Below are 21,590 nucleotides of genomic sequence, written 5' to 3' on the forward strand. Positions count from 1 at the left end.
AACGGACGGACGCTACTGCGATTCTGTGCACCGTCTGCCTGCCTACCTACCTACCTACCGACCTACCTACCTACCTACCTACCTGTCTGTCTGTCTGTCTGTCTGTCTGTCTGTCTGTCTGTCTGTACAAATGAAGCCAGCCGGGCGTCCAGCTACGATGACAGGCTAGGTAGAGGAGCTAGAAGATGATTGGAAAAAGAAAAGAAAAGAAGAAAAAGAAAAGATAAAAAATGGAATGGCGATGCATCGTCACGGTAGAACAGACGGGCAAAGTAGGTAGACTGTGGATTGCGACTGCAGCGCTTCGGTGGTATCTTGGATCTACAAAACAAGTGAAGAACAATGGTTGATTACTGTGCGCCGTTCCCCTCTCTAGTGCCTATACACCGCGCGCTTCGCACAAATGTCCGCTCTTGCTCAGCACCGTGCCCAGGCCTCTGTGGACCTCGACCTGGAAGCCTTCAAAGGGAACCTTCTCGCCGTCGATGCTGATGTAGCCGTCTTCCTGCAGCTTGGGGATGATGCGGTAGGCTTGTATTTTCTGGTAATCGACGCCGTCCATGTCGAAGAAGGTGTGGTTCTCGACGGCCATGAGCATCTTGACGGCCGTCATGCGCGGGATGTCGCCGCGGATGCGCACGAGGTCGAGGCAGCCGTCTGAGGGGAGGGAGGCCGGGAAGAAGTTTGCGTCGGGCGACATGTAGGCGATGTTTCCGGCGTAAAAGTTGCCGAGCTTGTCGTGCGGGATCAGCTCCCAGGATGGCGGGAGCGGGTCATTGATCGTGCCGTGTTGGAGAGCTGGGAGGCCGGTCTCTGCTGTCGGTACGGGGCGGGCGTCATGCAAAGGCGGCGGTTGGGAGGCTTCGGCGCGGTAGGCTTCGCGAACGGCTGCCTTGTTGTCGTGGACGACCTTGACGGCGATATCGGCGGGGTATATGGTTTGGGTCATCAGGCGCACGAGGAAGCCCCAGGTGAAGCGCGCGCTCCCCATCCAGCGCAGATGCTCGGTCGCAAGGTCCGTTTCCGCGACGATGCCGACGGACTGCGAGAGGAACGAGAGGGTGCGGCGGTCGCCTTGTGTTATCGAGGCGAGGTCAAGCGGCGTCCGCAGCCCTTTGACCAGGGCAAGCGCAGCCAAGCTGGGGCTGTCAGAGCCGTTGAAGTTCAGGCTCAGCGCGTTGCCTGTGCCGCAGGGCAGCTGCGCGACGGCGACTTTGGCCAACGCTCTCGCAGCGTCTGGCCTCTTGCCCAAGCCGTTCCAGACCTCGTGCGGGATGCCGTCGCCGGAGCAGCATGCCACCACGTCGTATGCGTCAATGTCCAAGCCCTGCGCAATCTCGACGCCGTGGCCCTGGTGTTGGGTCTTCTCCACGTCCAGCGTGCAGCGCGCAGCGGCCAGGATGGGGGCGATGGACTTGTGATACATCTTGACGGCGCCTCCCTGCCCACCAAAGGGGTTCAGCAGCACCTTGATGCGCTTCTGCCTCTGCGATGCGCCGTAGGCACGGTCGAGCAGCTTCTCGATCCATGCCTCAGCCAGGCGACTGTCCGGCTTGTCGAGCTGGTAGCTGACAATGGCCGGGCGCACGACCTTGGGCGAGTCGGCGTGGGCGTACTGGATGGTGATGTCGCCGTTGTCCGAGTGCTCGGCCCAGAGGATGTTGTACAAGGGGATCGCGCGCGTCGACTTGCTCCTGCTGGGCAGAGAAAGGCCGCAGCAGCTGGCGCCCTTGGTGTCCTGCAGCCCTTGGTCTGGCGGCGTCAGCGTACAGTGACGTGCAATGCAATGAAGAAATGCACGCACCCAGGACGACCAAGGAGTCGGTGCCTAGTGTCAGCGAGGCATCGCGCGCGACAGCGAGCGTGTCCGGGGCGCTGGCTGCACCGACAGCCGGCTGGCTGGGTGTGGGAGCGAGTGAGGGGTCTCTGAAGGGATCGTCGTGGCCTCCATTTGCAGCCATGGTTACGAGAAGCGAGTGTAGGGCGACTTCGGCATGCTGGAGAGCGCAGATCAAGGCGCGACGTGAGATCAGACCAAGTGCGCCGTCACAGCTTCACGCTCCATGCCAACGCCCGGCACGGATGCCCGCGGGCTCACTAGCGGCATCACGCCGACGATCAGGAACGCTGACGGCTGACCGTACCTCTGAGCCTCACTGCCTTGGACATGCTCAGCGCGGATTCCTCGTGTGTCAGACAGTCCCCGGGCGATGTATCGACTCCTGCATCTGCAGTGCATGGTTGGAGTCTTGGAATAGATGGACTGGATTGCATTCAATTTATCGACTTGTTGTTTAGGTGCATGCACATGATATTGAACTGTGGTGATTGGGGGTGTGTGTGTGTGCATGTATCAAACTGCGTCTTACAATAGCACAGCCTCTGCGTCTGTTTATGCCAAGTACAGAAGTGATGAGAACCCCCCAGCACAAGACGATGCAAGCGCATTGGGTTTCGAGCAAAAGAGGCATGCAGGCCGAAAGTAGACGGAATCGCAAGACACAATCGTTCAGACATGTACTATTCATGTCATGGTGTGGACATGACCTGCTCTCCACCCCGCCGCCCAATGCAAAGCCCCTCTCGCAAGGGTATATGCTGGATAAATTGCGCCAAAAATAGCCCGGAATCCCCCTTTCCCTTCCCTTCCCTTCCCTTCCCTTCCCTTCCCTTCCCTTCCCTTCCCTTCCCTTCCCTTCCCTTCCCTAAACGCCAATGATGCTGAACGCTCAAAGTTTCGGCTCTGCAGCTGCGGCCGGAAACGGTAAAATCAGACGAGAAACAATCTGCGCGCAGAGGACTACCGGGAGACGAGGACTCTGTCCACGGCGGCCGTTGCGAGCTGAGAAACATCGGCGATGGAGCCCTTGACGTCGACAATCTCGACGTCCTTGAGCTGCTTCACCTCGAGCTCGTCGGGCTCCTCGAGTGCCGCGAACTGGCTCTCGACCATGCTGTCCTTCATGTAGTGTCCCTGTCTGCCACGGACGCGGGCGAGGAGCGTCTCCTTGTCGGCGCGGAGGTATACAAAGTGAACGTTGGCATCTGGCTCCTCGTCGTACAGCCTGGCGGTGCGGATCACGTCGCGGTACTTCTTCTTGAGAGCGCTGCAGGTGATGACAACGCCCTTGGCGCCCTGCTTGAGGTCCTGGAGGGCTTGGTCGCGCAGGAGGATCAGCCAGTCCCAGCGATCCTCATCGTTCAGCGGAATACCTGCGGCCATCTTGTCGATGTTGGTTTGGGGGTGATACTGGTGGCGGTCAGTGTGAGGGCACGGGCGATTCACAAGGGTCGTCCTACCTCGTCGCCCTCGATGTATTCGAAAGCGTAACGGTCGGCAAGGACCTTGGCGATGGTGCTCTTTCCGCAGCCCGCAGGACCGGTGACGATGAGGATGTGATGACGACTGGGGATGACCATTTCTGCGGTCTTGACGGCGCTCAGGTTTGCGGGTGAGGTGGATGGTGAGCCGGCAGTAGATGCAGGAGGCGTAGGCAGCGACACATAATGTACGGGAGTGGAGTGCGTTTGCTCGATGGTCTGCAGCATGTTGGCTGTTGGCTGTTGGCTGTTGGCAATCTGTTGAGAGGGGCGATTGTTTTCTGGTCAACGGGGGCTAGTAGGAGTGGGTGATGGAGTGACGGAGTGACGGAAGCTGGGCATCCACGCAGGCATGAGGAGATGGGGTCAAGCTGGGGACTATATAGTGCTGGAGATGGAGGCGAGGCAGGCTATGCTGGGCACTGGTAAGCAGGGGCGGCCGTCGTCTCTTTCAGCTGGGGCAGTGCGCATCATAGAACGTGGGTGCGTGTCTGGAAAGTCTGGAAATTCCTCCCGCACCCATGACGGCAAGGGTAGGACCAGAGTTTGGGAGCACAGCGGTGGGAGCCAAGGCTTGATCTGTGCCCATACCGGATGCGACGAGGGAGAGGGAGAGTCTCGTGTGCGTCGGCGTTTGAAAGTTTGGGCGTGCCGGTGCGCGTGGGATGGTGCAGGTGGCGGATCAGGCAAGGCGTCGCGTTGGCGGATGGAGACCCCGCAAACGCACCCCGGTCATGGTCAGGTACTGGTGCGTCGTGCGCGTGGCGGCATGGCCCTACTAGGTATGTATGCACAGCGCAGTGCAGCACACTGCCAACACAGCATCCGGCCCGGCAGCCCAGAGCTGCCATCGGGTGGTGCAGCACATCAGCCATCAGCAGCGGCGCAGTCTTCGGTCCAGAAGCTGAGCTGCTGAGCACATGGCTGACGGGCAAGCGAAGGGGTGAAGAGATTGGATAATAGCGCGTGGGGGTCACGCTACATGCTGAAGTCTCTTCCGAGCCGGCGAGAGTCGAGCCTTGAGCCTTGAGCCTTGAGCCTTGAGCCTTGAGCAGCAGCAGCAGCAACAGGTCGTGTGGGAGCAGCAGCAACACGTAGTGTAGGAGCAGCAACACGTCATGTGGGAGCAGCAACAGGTCGTGTGGGCACAGCGCCAGAGACAGCATGCTGGAAACCTTCCAGATGCGCTAGAGCAGCGCCATTCTGCGAGGCAGCACATCCCGAGGCAGCCTCCGCTTGCTGTGCAGTGTTGGTGCAGTGTCGCGCAGATTCGCAGTCCAGTGCTCTCCGCCGCAGCTCCCGTCTGGGCCGAAGCACGCAGACGGCCCACGTGATGGTTCCGAGGCACCGTGAGCGCTGACGTCGAGACCGGCCTTTCCCACCTTTCCCACAGGACAGGCACCGCTTAGGAGCTGTGGGAAGGTCACGTGCGCTAATCGACGCCCATCGGGGCAAGCGTAGATCAGCTGCTGTCTTTCCGGGGAGCTGCGCTACCCAACACCATTGCGACCGCGCCGACCACCGACCACCGACCACCGACGACCGCCGACCGCCGACCGCTGCATCGACTCCAGGAACGCGCCCAGTCATCTGCAGCGCCGTCGCCGCCATGTCCTACTTCTTCTCCACTCCGGTCGACATCGACATTGTCCTCGAGGACCTGGACGACCGCTCTGCCGTCGACGTCAAGCTCGACAAGAACCGCAAGGAAAAGGTGCCGCTGTACCTCGATGGCGAGTCTGTCAAGGGCCAGGTCACAGTCAGGCCCAAGGATGGAAAGCGGCTGGAGCACACAGGCATCAAGGTGCAATTCATTGGGACAATTGGTGCGTGCCTTCCTACCAGCGCCTGGCCCCTAGTCTAATGCCCTGTCCGTCGACACCATGGCGCTCCAATGCTGATACAACATGGCGCAGAGATGTTCTTCGATCGCGGAAACCACCATGAATTCCTCTCCCTCGGCCAGGAGCTTGCAGCCCCGGGCGAGCTCCAGCACCCCCAAACCTTCGAGTTCAACTTCAAGAACGTCGAGAAGCAATACGAGTCGTACAACGGCATCAACGTGAAGCTGCGCTACTTTGTTCGCGTGACCGTATCGCGCCGAATGGCAGACGTGGTCAGGGAGAAAGACTTGTGGGTCTATTCCTACCGGATACCACCCGAGACCAACAGCTCCATCAAGATGGACGTGGGCATTGAGGACTGCCTGCACATCGAGTTTGAATACTCAAAGTCAAAATACCACCTCAAGGATGTCATTGTAGGCAGGATATACTTCCTCTTGGTGCGGTTAAAGATCAAACACATGGAGCTGTCCATCATACGGAGGGAAACAACGGGAGCAGCACCCAACCAGTACAATGAGAGCGAGACGCTAGTCCGGTTCGAGATCATGGATGGCTCCCCATCGAGAGGTAAGACCCACGATACCGTGGCATGTACATTGCACTGATAAGGCTGTAGGAGAGACGATCCCAATCCGGCTATTCCTTGGCGGCTTCGACCTCACGCCCACTTTCCGAGAGGTCAACAAGAAGTACTCTACCCGCTACTACTTGAGCTTGGTACTTATCGACGAAGGTGTGTATCTCCTTATCACTTGACATCTGCCTGGCTAACATGCTTCAAGATGCTCGAAGATACTTCAAGCAGTCGGAGATTGTGTTGTTCCGACAAGCTCCAGAGGGATTGACATTGGCGCAAGAGCAGAATAAGCTCATGGCGGTACCTTGAGTAGTCTGTTAGATACCAGAGGGCCGGTACAGGTTCGCTAGGCGGCTCCACAGCCTCGACGTCCCCGCCTCAGAGAAAGAGCACCCGCGGGATTGGAGACCGCTGAAAGCTCCTCCGCACTCCAAGTGACAACATCCTTGGACAGGTAAATACCACTTCAATAATGATACCAATACCAAAATGGCAGTACGGCGAATCTGGCAATTCCCACCGATGTCACCCCCACGTGTCCAAGCGCCTGCACGCTAACAAAGCTGTTTGCCTGGATCGGGGCACTCGGCCCGGTACGCTACGCTTCGGATTTCTTTTCGACAGAAGTTGCTTCGACCAATTGTTTCGGTAGTCGGCCGTCTGCCGCGCTTTCACTCGGTTTTGGCCTGCAAGCCAGCTTTGGTGGGAAGAGAAATGCTTTGTTGGTGCCAAATCGAACAAAAATCTCATATCTCGAATGCTGCTGAATGGACAAACTTTCAGAATATACACGTCTCACATCAAACTGTTGATCAAGTCTAACTGAGCCTCTCGTCACGCACGATCGATCGCAACATCGCCGCGAAGAAATTGGAGTGATCCAAGCTGGTTTTGACCGCTGATGGATCGCTTAGCAGGGTCGAATCCACATCCATCGCGACGATAGCTGAGTGATCGTCGATCCATGTAAGTTCGCCACTGTGTGCAAAACCACAATGCCCACTTCTTCTTCCCTTTTTTTTTTACGTCCGGCGCCGTTCATTGAGGCTCTTTTCGGGTCTGCCCGCTGGCTGCCAAGCACCTAAGCTACTAATAGCCATTTATGGGCATACGCTCCTCAACGGCAAGGTCACAGCAGGAGCAACGACACATGTTCCACTCTGTCTTTGTCGTCTCGGCGGTGTCATGCTGACACCACAATGCGTCAATCTCAGGCGAATTGTCGCTGCTGATGAAGTGTGACTGCTTGACTTATCTTGCAAAAGGCATACGGACCACTTTTTCTGGGTGATCAACATTGCGATCGGCAGCCTTCCCTGTACCTGCGACGACACTGGGACGACACAAGTATCTAGATTAGGATCTCTCGCCTTCCACAGCCTGTTGCAGTCAGTAAAGAATGGAGCTCTGAGACGGGAAGAGGCCTGCTCATTCGCTGTGCAGACCATGTCTGGTGCGAGTTTGACCGAGAAGTGGAAACCAAAGTTTTGCTGCGATGACGTCGCACATGCAATTCTTTCGATTTCCGTGTTCAAGATGAAAGCTTTCCCATCTTTATTAGAACGATCAAGCTTCCACCGTCGTTGATCGGGTAAATCAGCCGCAGACTCTTCAGCATGGCGGAGTCCCATCCCAATACGTCCGGTAGGTACCCTACATCGAGCGAGCGTGTACTCCACCGTCCCCTCCCAGTGACGGCACCGAACAATGGAGCCCAATTCTGAGACTGACTGAATCCCTTGCAGAGCCACAGAATTACTTCGACCAACAACCTAACAGCCAGTCTGCACCACAGAGACCACTTCCTCGTGGCATCAATACCGGAAGCAGCATTGGAAGAACCAGCACTTCTGGCTTTGATGCACCACACGATCCTCGACTAGCAGCCAAGCGTAACGATACGACACGGTCCAATATGGAACGGACTCAGACCAACCAGACGGCAGGGACGAGCGATACCCAAAGACTTGAGAAGAAGCAGCAACAGTTGGTCGACGTGGAAAATGAATACTTCAAACTCAACCCCTGGTATAACCAGCAAAAGGAAAAGCCCGTGTTTGGTCTTGGCCAGCCCCTGCCGCATACTATGCGTCGTGGTATGTGGTGGGGCAAAAGTGACCTGAAGAAGAGGCTGGACGACCTCAAAGCAGAAAAAGACGACTTGCAAGCAGGAATAGACGCACGTGACGGACTGGATATAGCGAAGGAGAAGGGTAAGTTCTGGCGTTGACCCCAATTCCAATAAAAGCCGATTGTTAACCAGATATCCTAGAATCCGAGAACGAATCGGAAAGTTCTCAGACTCCCCTGAGGCGAGGCCAGTCTTCACAGCCCCAGAGCTTGGAGCAGTGCCAGTCCTACAGCCATGGTCGCATGCCAAATGTGCGACAACCAACATCCAATTCGTACTCCATGGCTGGAAATCAGCGCAACGATGATGCAGCATCACAACGTGCACCGATCAACGAACATGGCCTGACTGAAACTGATCAAGGGAATAATGGACGGAACAACTTTGGCCTCCAGGACGGCCTCCATCCACTTCAGGAACTCGACACTGGCGCTACAACGCAAACACAAAAAGAAGAGAAGGAGATCAAGAAGCGGGAACATGAAGAGCAACAGGCGTACTACAATCAATACCGCAACCCAATTGCAAGATTACGGGCACAGTACCCTCAGGCACCAGCTGAGTTCCTTGCTGTAGGAGTACCAGTCGCGTAGGGTTAAACATGGCTGACATTTCCAGACATTCGTATACCTTTTCCTCGGGATAGCAGCCAATTTGTCTATCGCGACTTCGGCAGAATCAACAGGCAACTTTGAAACACAGGCCTGGGCGTGGGGCTTCGCCGTGACGGTAGGTATCTACTTGAGTGGTGGTGTATCTGGTGGTCACCTTAGTCCTTGCATTACCATTGCGCTCTCTATATTCCGTGGTTTTCCATGGCGAATGGCGATTGTGTACATTTGCATGCAGATGCTTGCTGGCCTGGCCGCAGGAGGCCTGGCATATGGGCATGTCTCTACTCCGATTCTATCTCAAATCGTGCTAATTATTTATCAGCCTGTACTATGATGCAATCAACTCCATGGACCCAGGACATACGCTCGACATAACAGGCAAAGCTCTCTTTCCCAAGGGACCTGCCTTCACAGCAACGACAGCCTTCTTCAATGACTTTGTCTTCATGGCCGTCTACACCTGCATTGCCTTTGCCCTTGGAGATGACCAGAACTCACCTCCCGGGCAAGGTATGACTGCTTTGGTCTTTGGCTTCATGGGATACCTCATGATGGTCTCACTCGGCTACAACACCGGACTTGGAATCTCGCCTGCACGCGACCTGGGTCCCAGGCTCGTTGGCCTCTGGGCCGGCTACGATTCCTTCAGTGATGCGTACTGGGCGTATGGTCCATTCGGTGCAGCTATTAGTGGTGCGATATTCGGAGGATTCATTTACGACTTGTTCATCTTTGTGGGTGGAGAGTCACCGGTCAACTACAGGTGGCCCAAAAAGGGTGACATTAAATGGAAGCTCCACGAAAGGAAGGAGGAGGCAAAAGACAAAATTCACAGCGTAGCTTAGAGCGATGGTTGACCTGATAAAGAAAATTACGATTCGCCATGTTTCAAGGGTCGTGGTATTTGATCACTCCGGAAATAGGGGTGGCTGTCCCCGCATCCGATTGGGAACTAGGCGCAGCTTGTAGTCCGTCATCCTTTCCAGCGACCTCACTAACACTTACTAAACACCCACTAGTGTTCACTTCTCGTGGGGCTGATTGAGGTGGTTCCAAAACATTCCGGGCTACAAGGCCATAATGTCTGCGAAGAGTAGCTACCTTCATCCGCAGAGTCACGACAGATTTGGACCTGATACCTTGACCCGTGTCACCATCATCAAACTTCTATACCACGCCGGCAATACCTGTACTAGGCTTCACGCATCTGCCGGCACCACGATCGTCTAACTAGCAATGGCGCATTCGGCCGCTCTCGATATGCCGTCAGGAGGAAGCTCGTCACTAAAACCTACCACAGAGAAGGAAGAACACAGCAACAATTTGTCTACAGTCGGGATGCGCGAGCGAGTCAAGCACATTACATGGGCGTGGTTTTTGTCGACAATGTCAACGGGCGGGCTGACAATCGCTCTCGCGGAGACGCCACACAAGTTTACCGGTGAGCACGAACACAAGCTGACACAACGGAAAGAGCTGACTTGCGTGCAGGACTCTACTACATTGGCCTCATCGTTTTCTTCTTCAATATTTGCATATTCATGCTCCTTTGCATCTGCACGATAGCACGAGCCGTGTTACACTTCCAGCACTTCAAAAAGTCGTTCACTCACCCAGCAGAATCCTTCTTCCTAGGCTCTTTCTACCTCAGCATAAGCGTCATCATCGGATCCGTCCAACTCTACGGCGTCACGTATGGCTCCGGCTACCCATGGCTCGTATCCGCAATGAACGCCCTGTACTGGATATACGCAGCTATCTCCCTCACGAGCTCGCTTTTCCAATACTACATTCTCATAGCATACAGTCCAGTCCGGCCTGTTCCCTTCCTGCCGAGCACATTCCTTGCAGGCTACTCGGCAATGCTGACGGGCACCCTGTCCTCGCTCATCGCAGGACACCAGCCCCCGGGTCGAGCAATGGCGATCATCATATCCGGATGTGCATACCAAGGCTTTGGGTGGATCATATCGCTCATATGCACTGCATTCTTCATCAAGAACCTCATGGAGAACGGACTACCCCCAGCACATCTGCGTCCTGGCTTGTTCATCCCAGTGGGATCAGGCGCATACACGATAGTTGCCCTCATCGGGCAGGCGAACGCGATACCAGAATCGTACGGGTATTTCGCTGCTCATCCCAGAGCCAAGAGCATATTGCAAACGGTTGCCCTGTTCTGCGGCATCTTTCTGTGGTTGTACAGTTTTTGGCTATTCGCGTTTGCAGTCGTAGGGAATGTCATTGTGGTGGGCAAGATGCCGTTTTCGCTTACGTGGTGGGCGTTCATCTTCCCAAACGTGGGCTTCATGGTGTCTACAGTCATGATAGGGAACGAGTTGGAGAGTGAAGAGATACTCTGGGTAGGCAGTGTTATGACTGCGTTGCTGGCTGCCATCTGGTGTGTTGCGTTCATCGGATGTATTAGGGCGGTATGGACGAAGCGGATAGTGTGGCCTGGGAAGGACGAAGACAAGGACCGATGATTGCTCAAAAGAAGTCCAATATACATCAAGTCATTGAATCGCAAGGTTGTCGCTGTGGTTCGACATGTTCTTCCACGCTCACGCCAGGGGTAGTGCACCCCCAAGATTGAGGGACTCGACAATGCCAAGTATAGTCACGATGAACCTTCAGCCAAGAGATCGGAAAGGCGGAAACTGAGCCGCTTACAGATTTAGGCCTCCGCTGTGTGGCTTGGGCATTCTGTACACCTGCAGGGATCGACTTTGGCCGTGACCGCGCCTCCTCCGGAGTGAAGTCCACAGCATGCCGTTCAACATCTGGACCCCAAGGCGTATCTTCTTCTCATCATAGTTTGATGCTCACCGGTTGGCAAATGTGCAGGGTGTTACAGCATGGATGACATCATCTCACTTCGCTTCCAATTTCTCTGCATCCTTCTACATTCGCACTACGCCATTTGACCACTTCTCCCTGAACGCCTCACAGTACTATGACCAGATCTTGAAACAAGTAGCCTGAGATCAAGCACCTTACATGTGCTGGTTGAGGCTGGAAAAGGCTTGATCTTGCGACGAGGCGCAGTAGACAGCGCCATACGTGTACGAAGAACGGCTAGTCCTCCACAGCTGCACAAGTATGCAGAAGCGTGCAGTACCACAAGGCACACTGCGCCAATCGTGGTGCTGTGATGAGCTGAAGCAAGAACCGAGATGGGGCTTGACAAAGTTTGCAGTTTTGGCCCCCAAGCCCATGGGGGCCGTAAATACACAGCGGTCGGGGACGGGACAGTGCGCACCATTCTTAAAGGCAGCTGTCATTCTTGCCAACATCTCGACGTTTTCGCAAATTCCGTTATTTGGTTGACGACTTTTTCTTTGCGACTGCATCAAGAGAGGTTGACATTGAACGGTTACCGCATCAAGATGAAGTTCTTATCGACTGCCTTCTCGGCCATGTTTCTCTTCGAACTCGCACTCGCGCAGGTCTCTGGCCAGGCAACATGTTACTTTGCAAACGGAACCGCAACACCAAAAACACCAGACTATCTCCAGTACCAAGCTTGCAGCGGAAGCGCAATCTGCTGTGGATTGAACCGTTCCAACCCGTCAAACGGTGATCCAGCCAAGGGCTTCACGAAAGACGAATGTCTGCCAAACGGTCTGTGCCAGAACAGAGTGACAGAGAACGGGGTCGGAAAGGTGTCATATGTGCGTTACAGTCTGATCACGGAACCTTCACCCAGCTAACAGGTTTTAGTGGGTGGATTTCTGCACCAACAGTGACGTCTCTGGGGGCGGCTGTCTAGACGTCTGTCATGAAACGAAGAACGCGTTTGGAAACACGGCATTGACACCTTGCGACGGAACCGCTACCAGCGATCGTTGGTGCTGCGGCGGAAAAACTGACTGCTGCACATCTAACGTTGGCGTTGTCCAACTCGCCCAGGTATTGGGTGGCAGCTTATCAAGTATCGTAAGCGCATCGAGGAGCTCGACGATTCCGAGCTCGGCAGAAAGTTTTCGTGCAGCGGCAACAGAATCGTCGACTTCCCCGGCATCTGCGGACGCATCGTCTACGCCATCATCTACCGGCGCCGCTTCTGGACCAAACTCATCTTCCAGTTCATCCTCAGGCTCCGGCTCGAAGCTGTCTGGCGGTGCCATAGCTGGGATCGTCATCGGCGCGCTAGCCGGCGTGGCCTTGCTCGCAGCAGCCATCTTCTTTGCCCGCCGAGCAGCAATGTGGAAGAAGAAGGCGTCAGCTACCCCTGAGACAGGCGTAGTCCCGCCGTACACACAACACACCAACGGTTACGGATCAGCGGGAGCATACGACACGCCTACGAGCGACAAGTATGCGCATGCTAATCAAGGGGAGATGTACGGGAGCGGGCTGCCACATGAGCTTCCTGGAGGGGCGATGGACAGTGAGCTGCCTGCACAGGACTCCCCGAAGAAGTGAGTGAAGATGGAAGTCCTCCCAAAGAGGTTGCATTGGCCGAGGTGGATAGAAGGAAAGTAAAGAAGAAATACAGATGATTACTTCAACAGTAGTGAAGGTCCAACTCACCGAAACCTCGCCGTCAATAGTCGCCAACCAGTGCAATACAAGAGTATGTACGACCTGTCTTCGGGTAAATACTGGGCTCGATATAGCCGTTGCTCAAATATATGTACCCACCCAAATTTGGAACGATAACGTATGAACGGAGACTAGGAACGCAGACAGGTAGGTAAATAGCTAGCTTTCTGTGGTTGTCACGTTTTGCCCTGCATGCTGTCACCCGACCTGTCACTCTCACTGACAGCTGGCCAGTCGGAACCTCTCGCTTGTTCTCTCGCTTTTTCTATGACATGATTCCGATCGTAACAGTGTAGATACGGGGTGGACGCATACATTCGAATAAATACAAGGGGGGTGCCTGAACCGAGTAGAAGCACGAGCTGCTTGCACTGAGCATCTAGTGATCTTTTACAAGAAGGAAACGCCGGCTGTGGCAAATCATGTTTCTATTCCGTTCAGGCCGGCCCGCTTGTAGCATGCTACAGATCAGTGATTGTTGTACGAACGCTACCCGAGGACAATATTGGGATTGTACATGACCGGGTGGTCCCGCAACGACCAGACCCCCACATACCGGGACCACTTAACCGACTTTATACATACATATATATATATACATATATATATATATTAAACCACGGACGAGTGATCGCACCTCAAACGCAACCTGCTTGAACATCGACCCTCAAACCAAGACAGCAATGCATATCCTCGGCCTCGCCAACGGCAGCATAGACGGCAACTCAACCATCCTGCTCAAAGCCGCGCTCCAAGCCGCAAAGAACTCGAACCCCAACACAACAACATCATGGATCCACATACCCTCGCTCTCCTACCCGCCCAATGCCGGACCCCTTGCCAACGCACCCGACGTATCCATGGGGTCCAACGCAGGAAACAATCAGCACGGCCAATCAGCTAGCAGCAGCAACAACCCCATCCCAGACGACCGCCCAGCCCTCTACGAAGCAATCATGCACGCCGACGCCCTCATCTTCAGCAGCGCAGTGTACTCGCACCAGCCAGCGGGGTCGCTGAAGGCGGGGCTGGACAAGATCCTAGGGCCGTACACGGACCCAGTCTTCGCCTCGCGGATCCTCGACGGCCAGGCGCGGGGCGACGCAAAGTACGCAGGCATGGCCGTCGACGCGCGCGTGCTGCGGCCGCGCGTGGCGGGCTTCCTGGCCGTCGGTGGCAGCACGACGCCGGACCAGTTCGCCATGGCGCTGCCGACGCTGCATCTGTTCGCGTACGGGCTGCACGTCAAGGTCGTGGACCAGCATGTCGTCGGCGGCTGTGCGAATCCGGGGGCCGTGGTGCATGCGCAAGAGGGCGAGGTGCTGAGGCGGGCCGAGGAGCTGGGGCGGCGCGTGGCGAGCCAGATGGGGAAGGGGTTCGATGAGGCCGAGTATCTTGGGCCCGAGGTGGAGGGGGGTTGTCCGCATTGTCACTTGGCAAAGTATGATTTCTTTGGGGGCAGCGAGATGAAAATGGGCTGTGTTGTGTGTGGGAATACAGGGAGGTTCGTCGTGGGCGACGAGGGGAAGGTGAAGGTGCGGTGGGATGAGGACTCGGACTATTGCTGTATTACGTGGAGGGGGAAGCAGAAGCATCTTGATGATATCTTCAAGAATGGGAGTGCAGAGTGGAAGGGTCTGCAGGGGAGCAAGGAACAGTTGCGGGAATGGAGGGAACTGGATGTGGGAAGAGTAGAATTGCCTTCAGAACAGCAGGCCAAGTTATGAGCACCTTGGCTCGGATGCAGTAGTTGATTACAATATATACCATCGGTGTGAATACATGACGAGGCGCTATGCAAGACTCGTCCTGAACGTCGTCCTAGGCCTGAGGTAGAGCTTGTACCTTACGATGCAGTGACAAGCACATAGCTTGTGATCGCATCCATCCTCTCCTTGGTCAACTTCAGCCCGACTTTGAGCAGCTCTCGCGCAACGTCCTGGTGCTCCTGCTCCAACTTCTCAAATTTCTCCCTAGTCAACAACCATGCCACACTGTCGTTCTCTACCGCCACCGTTCCTGTGCGATCCGTTTCGCTGAAGAAGGGCAGCTCGCCACAAGTTGTACCAGGTAGAATGACTTCGAAGAAGCTGCCCTGATCAAGCTCATACTCTGCGCGGAACCGGCCCTTTTCCAGGATGTAGAAGCCGTCCGGGTCGTCTCCTCTCGAGTATAGAAGGGAGCCGGCAGCGAACTCACAGCGTGAGAAATACGGCGCAACTACATGCCAGAAGTCCTCGTTTTGAGTCGACACGTCCTCAAAAGTTTGAAGAATGATTTTCAGGGGTTGCGCAAAGTTTTTCCAGCGCGACGGTACACCTTGGACAGAGGGTGCAGACTCATTGTTATTGGATGAGTCCGGGAAGGAAGACGTGTCCGAGTCGGAATTATGAGCGGACTCGCGCATAGTCGAGCGAGCAGCCATGAGGCGGGCACCGCGGCGAGGCGAGGCGAAGTCGGGATTGAGCGAGCTCGGTCCAAGAGATGACGCTGGCGAGCCACCGGAGGGAATGGGTTCGGCGTTGAGGTTCTTGGCGCCGCTGATAGACATGGGTGGAGTGATCTGGCGCTTCTTGACGTGCGTGCTGCAGTGCCTGTGGAAGACTTCGAGAAGCTCGTTTTCGCACGATTCGAGTGCCGTGTTAAGATCCTCGAATACCTGAGGAGGCGGCGGGCTCTCCTCGCCTTCCGTTTCGTCAAGCAGGCCTACACTCTGAAGAGATTTCCCTACGTCGTTGGCGAAAGATACGCCAGAAAGGATCATCTTGACGTTCTTGCTGCCGAGGATGCGATTGATGCGCTGAAAGCCTTCGCAGCCCGAGAAGTCTACAGCGGTGACGTGGGTGAAGTCGACAATGATGAAGCTTACTGGTTGCTCCTCAAAGTGATCATCGTCAATTAGCGATCGCAAGTTCTCTTCGACAGAGACAATGGTTCCAAAGAAGAGGAAGCCGCCCAATTTGACAACGCGAATCTGGCCCCGGACCTTACTGAGGTAGCGGCAGTCCGCTCGAGGGCGTCGCACGGTCGATTCAGCAACAACGCCGCTATACGACCCTCGGATAGCTGGATGACGGGAGCTCTGGACGACATAGCTGACGCAGGCTAGAACAATGCCAACAAAGATACCTACAACGAAGTCGTGGACACCCATGATCAAGACAATGGCCACAATGGTAAGGTACTCGAGTTTGTGGCACTTGCCGAAAGTGTCCCACAGAGCTTCTTTCATGAGGTCAATGCCGAGCAGGAAGATGAGGGCTCCGACGAGGCAGATGGGGATGTAGCCGACCATGGCTGGGCCGGCGATCCAGACGGCAGTTGTGGCAGCAGCAAGCAGAGCGCCGGCAACGCGGCTGTCGCCTCCGTTCGCAATAAACATGACACTATTCGCGTACACCAGGTAGTTCTGGCGCTGTCAGTCCGATTCTCAAAGCGGGCGCGTTCACAGAAACGTACCTGGATGCTACCGACGAAACCAGACAGCGTGTTTGAGATACCATGTGCCATCAGCTCACGGTTCACGTCGAGATTGTCCTCTTTCACTGCAGCGCCCAAAGCTGGCACGTTGATGGGTACGTGGATGATACCAAAGAAGGAGAGAGCGAACATGGTCGGTATGCAGCTAGCCAGCGCTGATACATCAATGAGCCAAAATTCTAGGCGGTTGTCAGCAACGTGATATCGACGTGTTCGAGGGCCACTCACTGAAGTAGGAATAGAAACGGTAGAACTTGACGCCCGCCTCAGGCTGCTCAAAGATCCAGCCTGCGTCGCGAGCGTCTTGCAAGTCCACCCGGAAGATGCCTTTTACAAAAACGTAGAAGGTTGCAAAGATGAGAACGAAAAAGGCAGGCAGGACGAAGGGGCTCTTGACCATGCGTTGCATGAGCATGATCGAGATGGCAAGAACGAGGGGAATGATCCACAAGTACCAAGTGTCTGCGGAGAAGAGCTTCTGCAAGGTAGGAAGATCGTAGTTGAGGTTACCCTCGAGGCGGGCAGAAACTTCGATGCCCGTGACGAAGAGGAAGAAGCCTACACCGCCAATGCAGCCGATGAGGATGTGTCGAGGAAAGAAGCTGACCAAGGTGCCGAGCTTAAAGCCTCCCAGAGCAAGGAAGATGAGGCCAGTAAGGATGGAGCTAAGACAGTAGGAGGTGATGGTCGTGGCCATGATAGCTTCGGGCGACTCGCCCTCCATGCGTTCCATGATCGAGTATGCCATCTTGTGGAAGAAGGGGACAACCTCGATCATCTCCGAACCAACACCACCCTTGAAGGCGGACAGACCCAAGGAGTAGCATAGTTGCGACACTATGCAGCTGACGAAGAAGATGGAGATGCCGTCAGGGCCAGTTTGGCTGAAGATGGGAGCACCGAGGGGAAACAGGATGTAGCCATAGGAAAGTGCATCCAGGATGTTCAGGAGGAGTCCGAGGAAAACGGCCGTCAATGTCTGTGCACTGTTCAGGGCAGCTGACACGAGGGCGTCCTTGGTGTAGGTCTTGGGATTGGTCAAGGAGCGGCTGAATCCAAGGAGATGCTCTCGGCTTGTGGCCAAAGTGTCCTTGACACGCAGAGGAAGGCTTTTGTTGGGCGAACGGCCTCTGCTCTTGCTCTTGCTCTTGCTCTCGGTGCTCTTTTGTTTTGGCTGCGAGTCGACGCGCGGGAGTCTTGCGGCAGGTAGCAGCGGTGTTCGCTCCGTGTCCTGCACGACAACATCAGGCAGCGCTGAGGCGGTAGATGCCTTGCGGCCCATGTCCTGCCATGGATGCAGTATGGGGCTGAAGAAGCTGTGATCTGCGCTCTGTGGACCTCCAATGACGGTTACGGGCGTCTCCAGCTCGCTGTCTTCCTCGATCGTGTCCTCCCTTGTCGAGTCGATGGATCCTCTGCCATGCTGATGCTCAGATAGCGGGCGGGATCCAGGGGAGTCCGGCTCTGTGAAGCTGTGGCTGTGGCTGTGGCTGTGGCTGTGGCTGTGCGGTCGGTCCTGGTATTCTTCCGAGTCCAGGGCGTACGAGGCCAGTTGGGAGCTTCTCTCGCGCACACCCTGTGACGAGTATTGCGGCGTGTCTGGAGAGCAGTCAGCTACTGTGCGTCCGTGTTGGTCGGTTGCCGTGCCATACCGGTGAAGCCGTGCGAGGTCTGATGCGCAAACGAGCGAACGGGGTTGCGCGAGAAGGACTGGGAGAGCGCGGTGGAGGCGTTGGACTGCGCTCGTATGCGCCGGGCCCGGGCATGTGTCTGCGACTCGACGTCCGTGTTGTGCTGGTCATGGACAAACTCGCCGTCGTCCACGTTGTCGCCGGTGAAGGGAAGCTGCTGCTCGGCCGACTGGGTGCTCCAGTCGCGATGCGGGAAGAGCCGTGCGGGCATGGCGGCAGAGACAAGAGTACGGTAGGGAGACTACGGCGCTGTAAAAGGCATGCCACGGCCAGTGAGACAGCTCAATGGCCAGCGAGCTGGGGTTGGGGAGTCGCTGATCCAAGGACACGCAAGTGCTGGTTCCGGATGCGGATGCAGATGCGGATGCAGATGCGGATGCGGACGCGGACGCAGACGCAGACGCAGAGGGCGGTCGACCGTGGTTCAGGGCAGCGGCAACGGCAACGGCAACGGCAACGGCAACGGCAACGGCAACAGCAACAGCAACAGCACAGCAACGGTCACGGTCTCGGGGGGGAGCAGAGGGGCGGAACCTCAGGGACAGACATGCTATCGAGCATGGCTCGGTACCATTTAGATAGCGCCGGGCAAGGAGCGTGCTAGGGCTGAGCGCAAGTGCACAGGACCCAGGTCAGGTTGTTGAAGGAAGATTTTGCCCTCCGCCCATGCTGCCGGCTGAACCTATAATCCATGCAGCCTGGATTCCCTGGAACATGCCACCCACGTCATGGCACTACCGCGGCCCCATCGTGCCGCTGCCACCACCCATTGTCTAATTAGGTAGCATCAACGTGAAGACAGCACGCATCCCCACACAGGACACCTCCCCTTCTGCCTCTGAGAGCATCTTCGCCCGTCGCCATGATGGCGTGACATGGCTTCATCCTCAATCGCCGCGCGGCTCCACCAACCTTGGCTCGCTTCTGGCTCAACCGCACAAACGCCCTGCGTGAACGAGCCCCACCCACCGCAGCTGGCTGGCCCCTCGACGCGTTCGTGCGGAGACAGCCGTGCATCCTGGTCCTCCGATGCTCGCAGTGCCTACGGCTGTCGAGTGAGGTAAGCCGTCAAGGGGGGCGGACGACGTGGTCGGAATGTAAATGGCCCACTGCAACCAACTTCAGTGTGCAGCTGTCAGCACACTGACCCTGCTCGGACAGCTGTGTGCTCGACTCAGCCTGTGGAGCACCGCAAGCGCTTCTCCCCGACACCGCAGATGATGCTCGCTTGGGCGCAAAGCTCGAGAATGCGGTACAAGCGCGAATTCGCAAGAACTTCAGAAGGCTCATCGGTCGACGAATAGCCATACATCCCGGTACTGTGCCAATGCACTCCCGCAGGAACGGCTAGGATATGCACCATGGCCACAACGAGCGTACCCGCTGAACATATCTGCTCCATCTATGCTCTATTTCTTCCTCAACGCTGACCTACTTCCGTCAGCTCAACTGGACCATGATGCAGTGAGCGGCCCATGTATCCGCAGTTACAGTAAACCAGCAGGCCCAGCCACAGGCGGAGGCGCTGCGACGGTTGGAACTGACTTACCTCTTCGAATCTTGGTGAGTGGTGCTGCGAGTGCGAGATACGCGACATGTCTTGTTCAAACGGCGAACGCGGAAGGCGGGAGGAAGGGGCGGGAACAGACATCCCATGGTGCCATGGCGCTGGGGCGTCGCAGTGCGATCGAGCTCGTTGGCTTGTCCGTCAGTGGCTGGAGAGGGGAGAGGACGCAGAGGCGACTGGCTGGGCAGCGAAGCACCATCCAAGCAAAAGAAGCGTAAAGCGAAAGGGAATGTAACTACCTCTCCATCCCAGATCCGTGTACCACTCAACCGCGATTCTTCGTCCCAGCGTACCATGACGCCAACCGCGTCTCGATCAGCCGTCTTCTGCCCCTTCCACCTTGTCCCGAACGAACCAGTCACCTACACACCAGCCTTGGAACCCGTAGTCTGCTCGCAAAGAAAAACACACGGCAGACACGGCAGACTCGGACACTCCGCTCTCTTCTCTCCAACAGTGTTCCAGCCCAAGAGCTCCCGCGCGTTTGTTGATGTGGTAGTTATCCCTCATCCTCTGGCTGTGGTAGATGGAATCGTTGGCATGCAGAAGTGAGAGGTGGTAGTAGGTGTTGAGTGTTGAGTGTTGAGTGGAGTGTTGAGATCGTCGAGCGTCGAGCGTCGAGCGTCGAGCGTCGAGCGTCGAGTGTCGAGTGTCGAGTGTCGAGTGTCGAGTACTAGATCAGAGTGTACAAGGAAACAATCCCACAAACGACACCAGAGCTCTAGACGCGTCGGCACAGGGGGGTAAACGAGGAGGGAAGTCTGCGGGTCTACAGATCTGCAGGACGAGGCAACGCAACTCTAGCTGCGACGCCAGCACGGCGGTGAAAGCTCGCTGATGCGATTCTGATCCCCCCCACTCGTCCACTCATCCATCTATTCGTCCATCCGTCCATGTATCATCCATGTATCATCCATGTATCATCTATGATCATCCATGATCATCCATATATCATCCATATATCATCCATATACCATCCATACATCATCCATATACCATCCAGCAGATGCTTTCCGCTGTCAAAACCACGGCAGTCCACGTAGAACAAAGTCAATGGCATTACCTGCCCCATCCCAGCTGATGCGGTGCCATGCCGTGCGGTGCTGTGCTGTGCGGCGCATTGCATTGTGGTGCGCTGGCACGCGATACCGAAACGGGGAACCAGCAGTTGGGTGGGGGGAGGGGGGATATCCAATCGGCGGTTTCTGTCCATGAACGCGTGAATCGAATGTGACAACGCAGCACGGCGTAGTGCAGTGGAGTGCAGCACATGTGGGGGAGTTGACTTTGCGGGACGGAGTATATAGGGTGGGGAGATGCTTGTTTTGCTTGCTTGCTTGCTTGCTTGCTTGCCTGCTTGTTTGCTTGTTTGCTTGCTTGTTTGTTTGCATTGCACGTTTTGACGATCCCTGTTTTGACGGGTTGGTGGACACTTCGATGCAGATACAGGGGCAGTGCTCGCGAGGAGGAGATGTGCAGGGGTGGAGTGGTAGTGTTGGAGTGTTGGAGTGTTGGAGTGTTGGGGGGAAGAGAGAAGGACAGAAAGAAAGAGAGAAAGAGAGGGGAGGACGGTCTGCGGTCTGCGGTCTGCGGTCTACGGTCTACTCTGGGGGATGGAATGAAACGACAAGACAAGAGAAGAAAAAGGAAGAAGAGCATAAAGGACGAATAGCATCCCCCCGTTCTGCCAAACCCAGCACCTTCACTTCACAGCACCATCCCAAGCAGCCGCCTCACGCAGGGCGACACGAGGTTGCCCAGCGACTGCCTCCCCAGACGTATGCACCTATGTGCACACCGATGAAGAAAACGGC

The 21,590-nt window shown here is 56.0% G+C and overlaps 8 protein-coding genes across 8 annotated transcripts, besides 17 other annotated features; 5 read left to right on the forward strand and 3 right to left on the reverse strand.

Moving 5' to 3' along the window:
- Positions 1-34: 34 nt before the first annotated feature.
- Positions 35-82: a tandem repeat.
- Positions 83-126: a tandem repeat.
- Positions 127-193: 67 nt separating this feature from the next.
- Positions 194-231: a tandem repeat.
- Positions 232-379: 148 nt separating this feature from the next.
- EKO05_0001319 (Sphingosine kinase) lies at positions 380-1,961 on the reverse strand (the record flags this gene model as incomplete). The annotated part of the gene is made up of 2 exons (XM_038937490.1): positions 380-1,752; positions 1,805-1,961. 2 exons carry the CDS (start codon positions 1,959-1,961, stop codon positions 380-382), a joined length of 1,530 nt encoding a protein of 509 aa, XP_038802076.1.
- Positions 1,962-2,636: 675 nt separating this feature from the next.
- Positions 2,637-2,707: a tandem repeat.
- Positions 2,708-2,800: 93 nt separating this feature from the next.
- Positions 2,801-3,549, reverse strand: EKO05_0001320 (Gluconokinase; the record flags this gene model as incomplete). Its single annotated transcript, XM_038937449.1, has 2 exons — positions 2,801-3,250; positions 3,301-3,549. The coding sequence occupies 2 exons, from the start codon at positions 3,547-3,549 to the stop codon at positions 2,801-2,803; spliced, it is 699 nt and encodes a 232-aa protein (XP_038802077.1).
- Positions 3,381-3,420: a tandem repeat.
- A 786-nt stretch (positions 3,550-4,335) lies between the features above and the next one.
- Positions 4,336-4,374: a tandem repeat.
- Positions 4,375-4,835: 461 nt separating this feature from the next.
- Positions 4,836-4,866: a tandem repeat.
- Positions 4,867-4,930: 64 nt separating this feature from the next.
- EKO05_0001321 (Vacuolar protein sorting-associated protein 26) lies at positions 4,931-6,054 on the forward strand (the record flags this gene model as incomplete). Its single annotated transcript, XM_038937163.1, has 4 exons — positions 4,931-5,147; positions 5,238-5,735; positions 5,785-5,901; positions 5,951-6,054. The coding sequence occupies 4 exons, from the start codon at positions 4,931-4,933 to the stop codon at positions 6,052-6,054; spliced, it is 936 nt and encodes a 311-aa protein (XP_038802078.1).
- Positions 6,055-7,361: 1,307 nt separating this feature from the next.
- EKO05_0001322 (uncharacterized protein) lies at positions 7,362-9,335 on the forward strand (the record flags this gene model as incomplete). Its single annotated transcript, XM_059635646.1, has 5 exons — positions 7,362-7,389; positions 7,491-7,958; positions 8,018-8,448; positions 8,495-8,763; positions 8,813-9,335. The coding sequence occupies 5 exons, from the start codon at positions 7,362-7,364 to the stop codon at positions 9,333-9,335; spliced, it is 1,719 nt and encodes a 572-aa protein (XP_059491629.1).
- Positions 9,336-9,726: 391 nt separating this feature from the next.
- Positions 9,727-10,976, forward strand: EKO05_0001323 (uncharacterized protein; the record flags this gene model as incomplete). Its single annotated transcript, XM_038937358.1, has 2 exons — positions 9,727-9,931; positions 9,982-10,976. 2 exons carry the CDS (start codon positions 9,727-9,729, stop codon positions 10,974-10,976), a joined length of 1,200 nt encoding a protein of 399 aa, XP_038802080.1.
- A 903-nt stretch (positions 10,977-11,879) lies between these two features.
- EKO05_0001324 (uncharacterized protein) lies at positions 11,880-12,918 on the forward strand (the record flags this gene model as incomplete). The annotated part of the gene is made up of 2 exons (XM_038937090.1): positions 11,880-12,164; positions 12,214-12,918. The coding sequence occupies 2 exons, from the start codon at positions 11,880-11,882 to the stop codon at positions 12,916-12,918; spliced, it is 990 nt and encodes a 329-aa protein (XP_038802081.1).
- Positions 12,919-13,614: 696 nt separating this feature from the next.
- Positions 13,615-13,651: a tandem repeat.
- Positions 13,652-13,721: 70 nt separating this feature from the next.
- Positions 13,722-14,765, forward strand: EKO05_0001325 (uncharacterized protein; the record flags this gene model as incomplete). Its single annotated transcript, XM_038944948.1, has 1 exon — positions 13,722-14,765. The coding sequence occupies one exon, from the start codon at positions 13,722-13,724 to the stop codon at positions 14,763-14,765; it is 1,044 nt and encodes a 347-aa protein (XP_038802082.1).
- A 119-nt stretch (positions 14,766-14,884) lies between these two features.
- EKO05_0001326 (uncharacterized protein) lies at positions 14,885-18,420 on the reverse strand (the record flags this gene model as incomplete). Its single annotated transcript, XM_038937539.1, has 4 exons — positions 14,885-16,447; positions 16,498-16,697; positions 16,747-18,117; positions 18,171-18,420. The coding sequence occupies 4 exons, from the start codon at positions 18,418-18,420 to the stop codon at positions 14,885-14,887; spliced, it is 3,384 nt and encodes a 1,127-aa protein (XP_038802083.1).
- Positions 15,464-15,492: a tandem repeat.
- Positions 17,990-18,025: a tandem repeat.
- Positions 18,421-18,552: 132 nt separating the features above from the next.
- Positions 18,553-18,598: a tandem repeat.
- Positions 18,599-18,637: 39 nt separating this feature from the next.
- Positions 18,638-18,710: a tandem repeat.
- Positions 18,711-20,341: 1,631 nt separating this feature from the next.
- Positions 20,342-20,375: a tandem repeat.
- Positions 20,376-20,377: 2 nt separating this feature from the next.
- Positions 20,378-20,447: a tandem repeat.
- Positions 20,448-20,857: 410 nt separating this feature from the next.
- Positions 20,858-20,914: a tandem repeat.
- A 187-nt stretch (positions 20,915-21,101) lies between these two features.
- Positions 21,102-21,170: a tandem repeat.
- Positions 21,171-21,345: 175 nt separating this feature from the next.
- Positions 21,346-21,379: a tandem repeat.
- Positions 21,380-21,590: the final 211 nt, after the last annotated feature.

Source organism: Ascochyta rabiei, chromosome 2 (assembly GCF_004011695.2).
Source record: "Ascochyta rabiei chromosome 2, complete sequence".
Lineage (NCBI taxonomy): Eukaryota > Fungi > Ascomycota > Dothideomycetes > Pleosporales > Didymellaceae > Ascochyta > Ascochyta rabiei.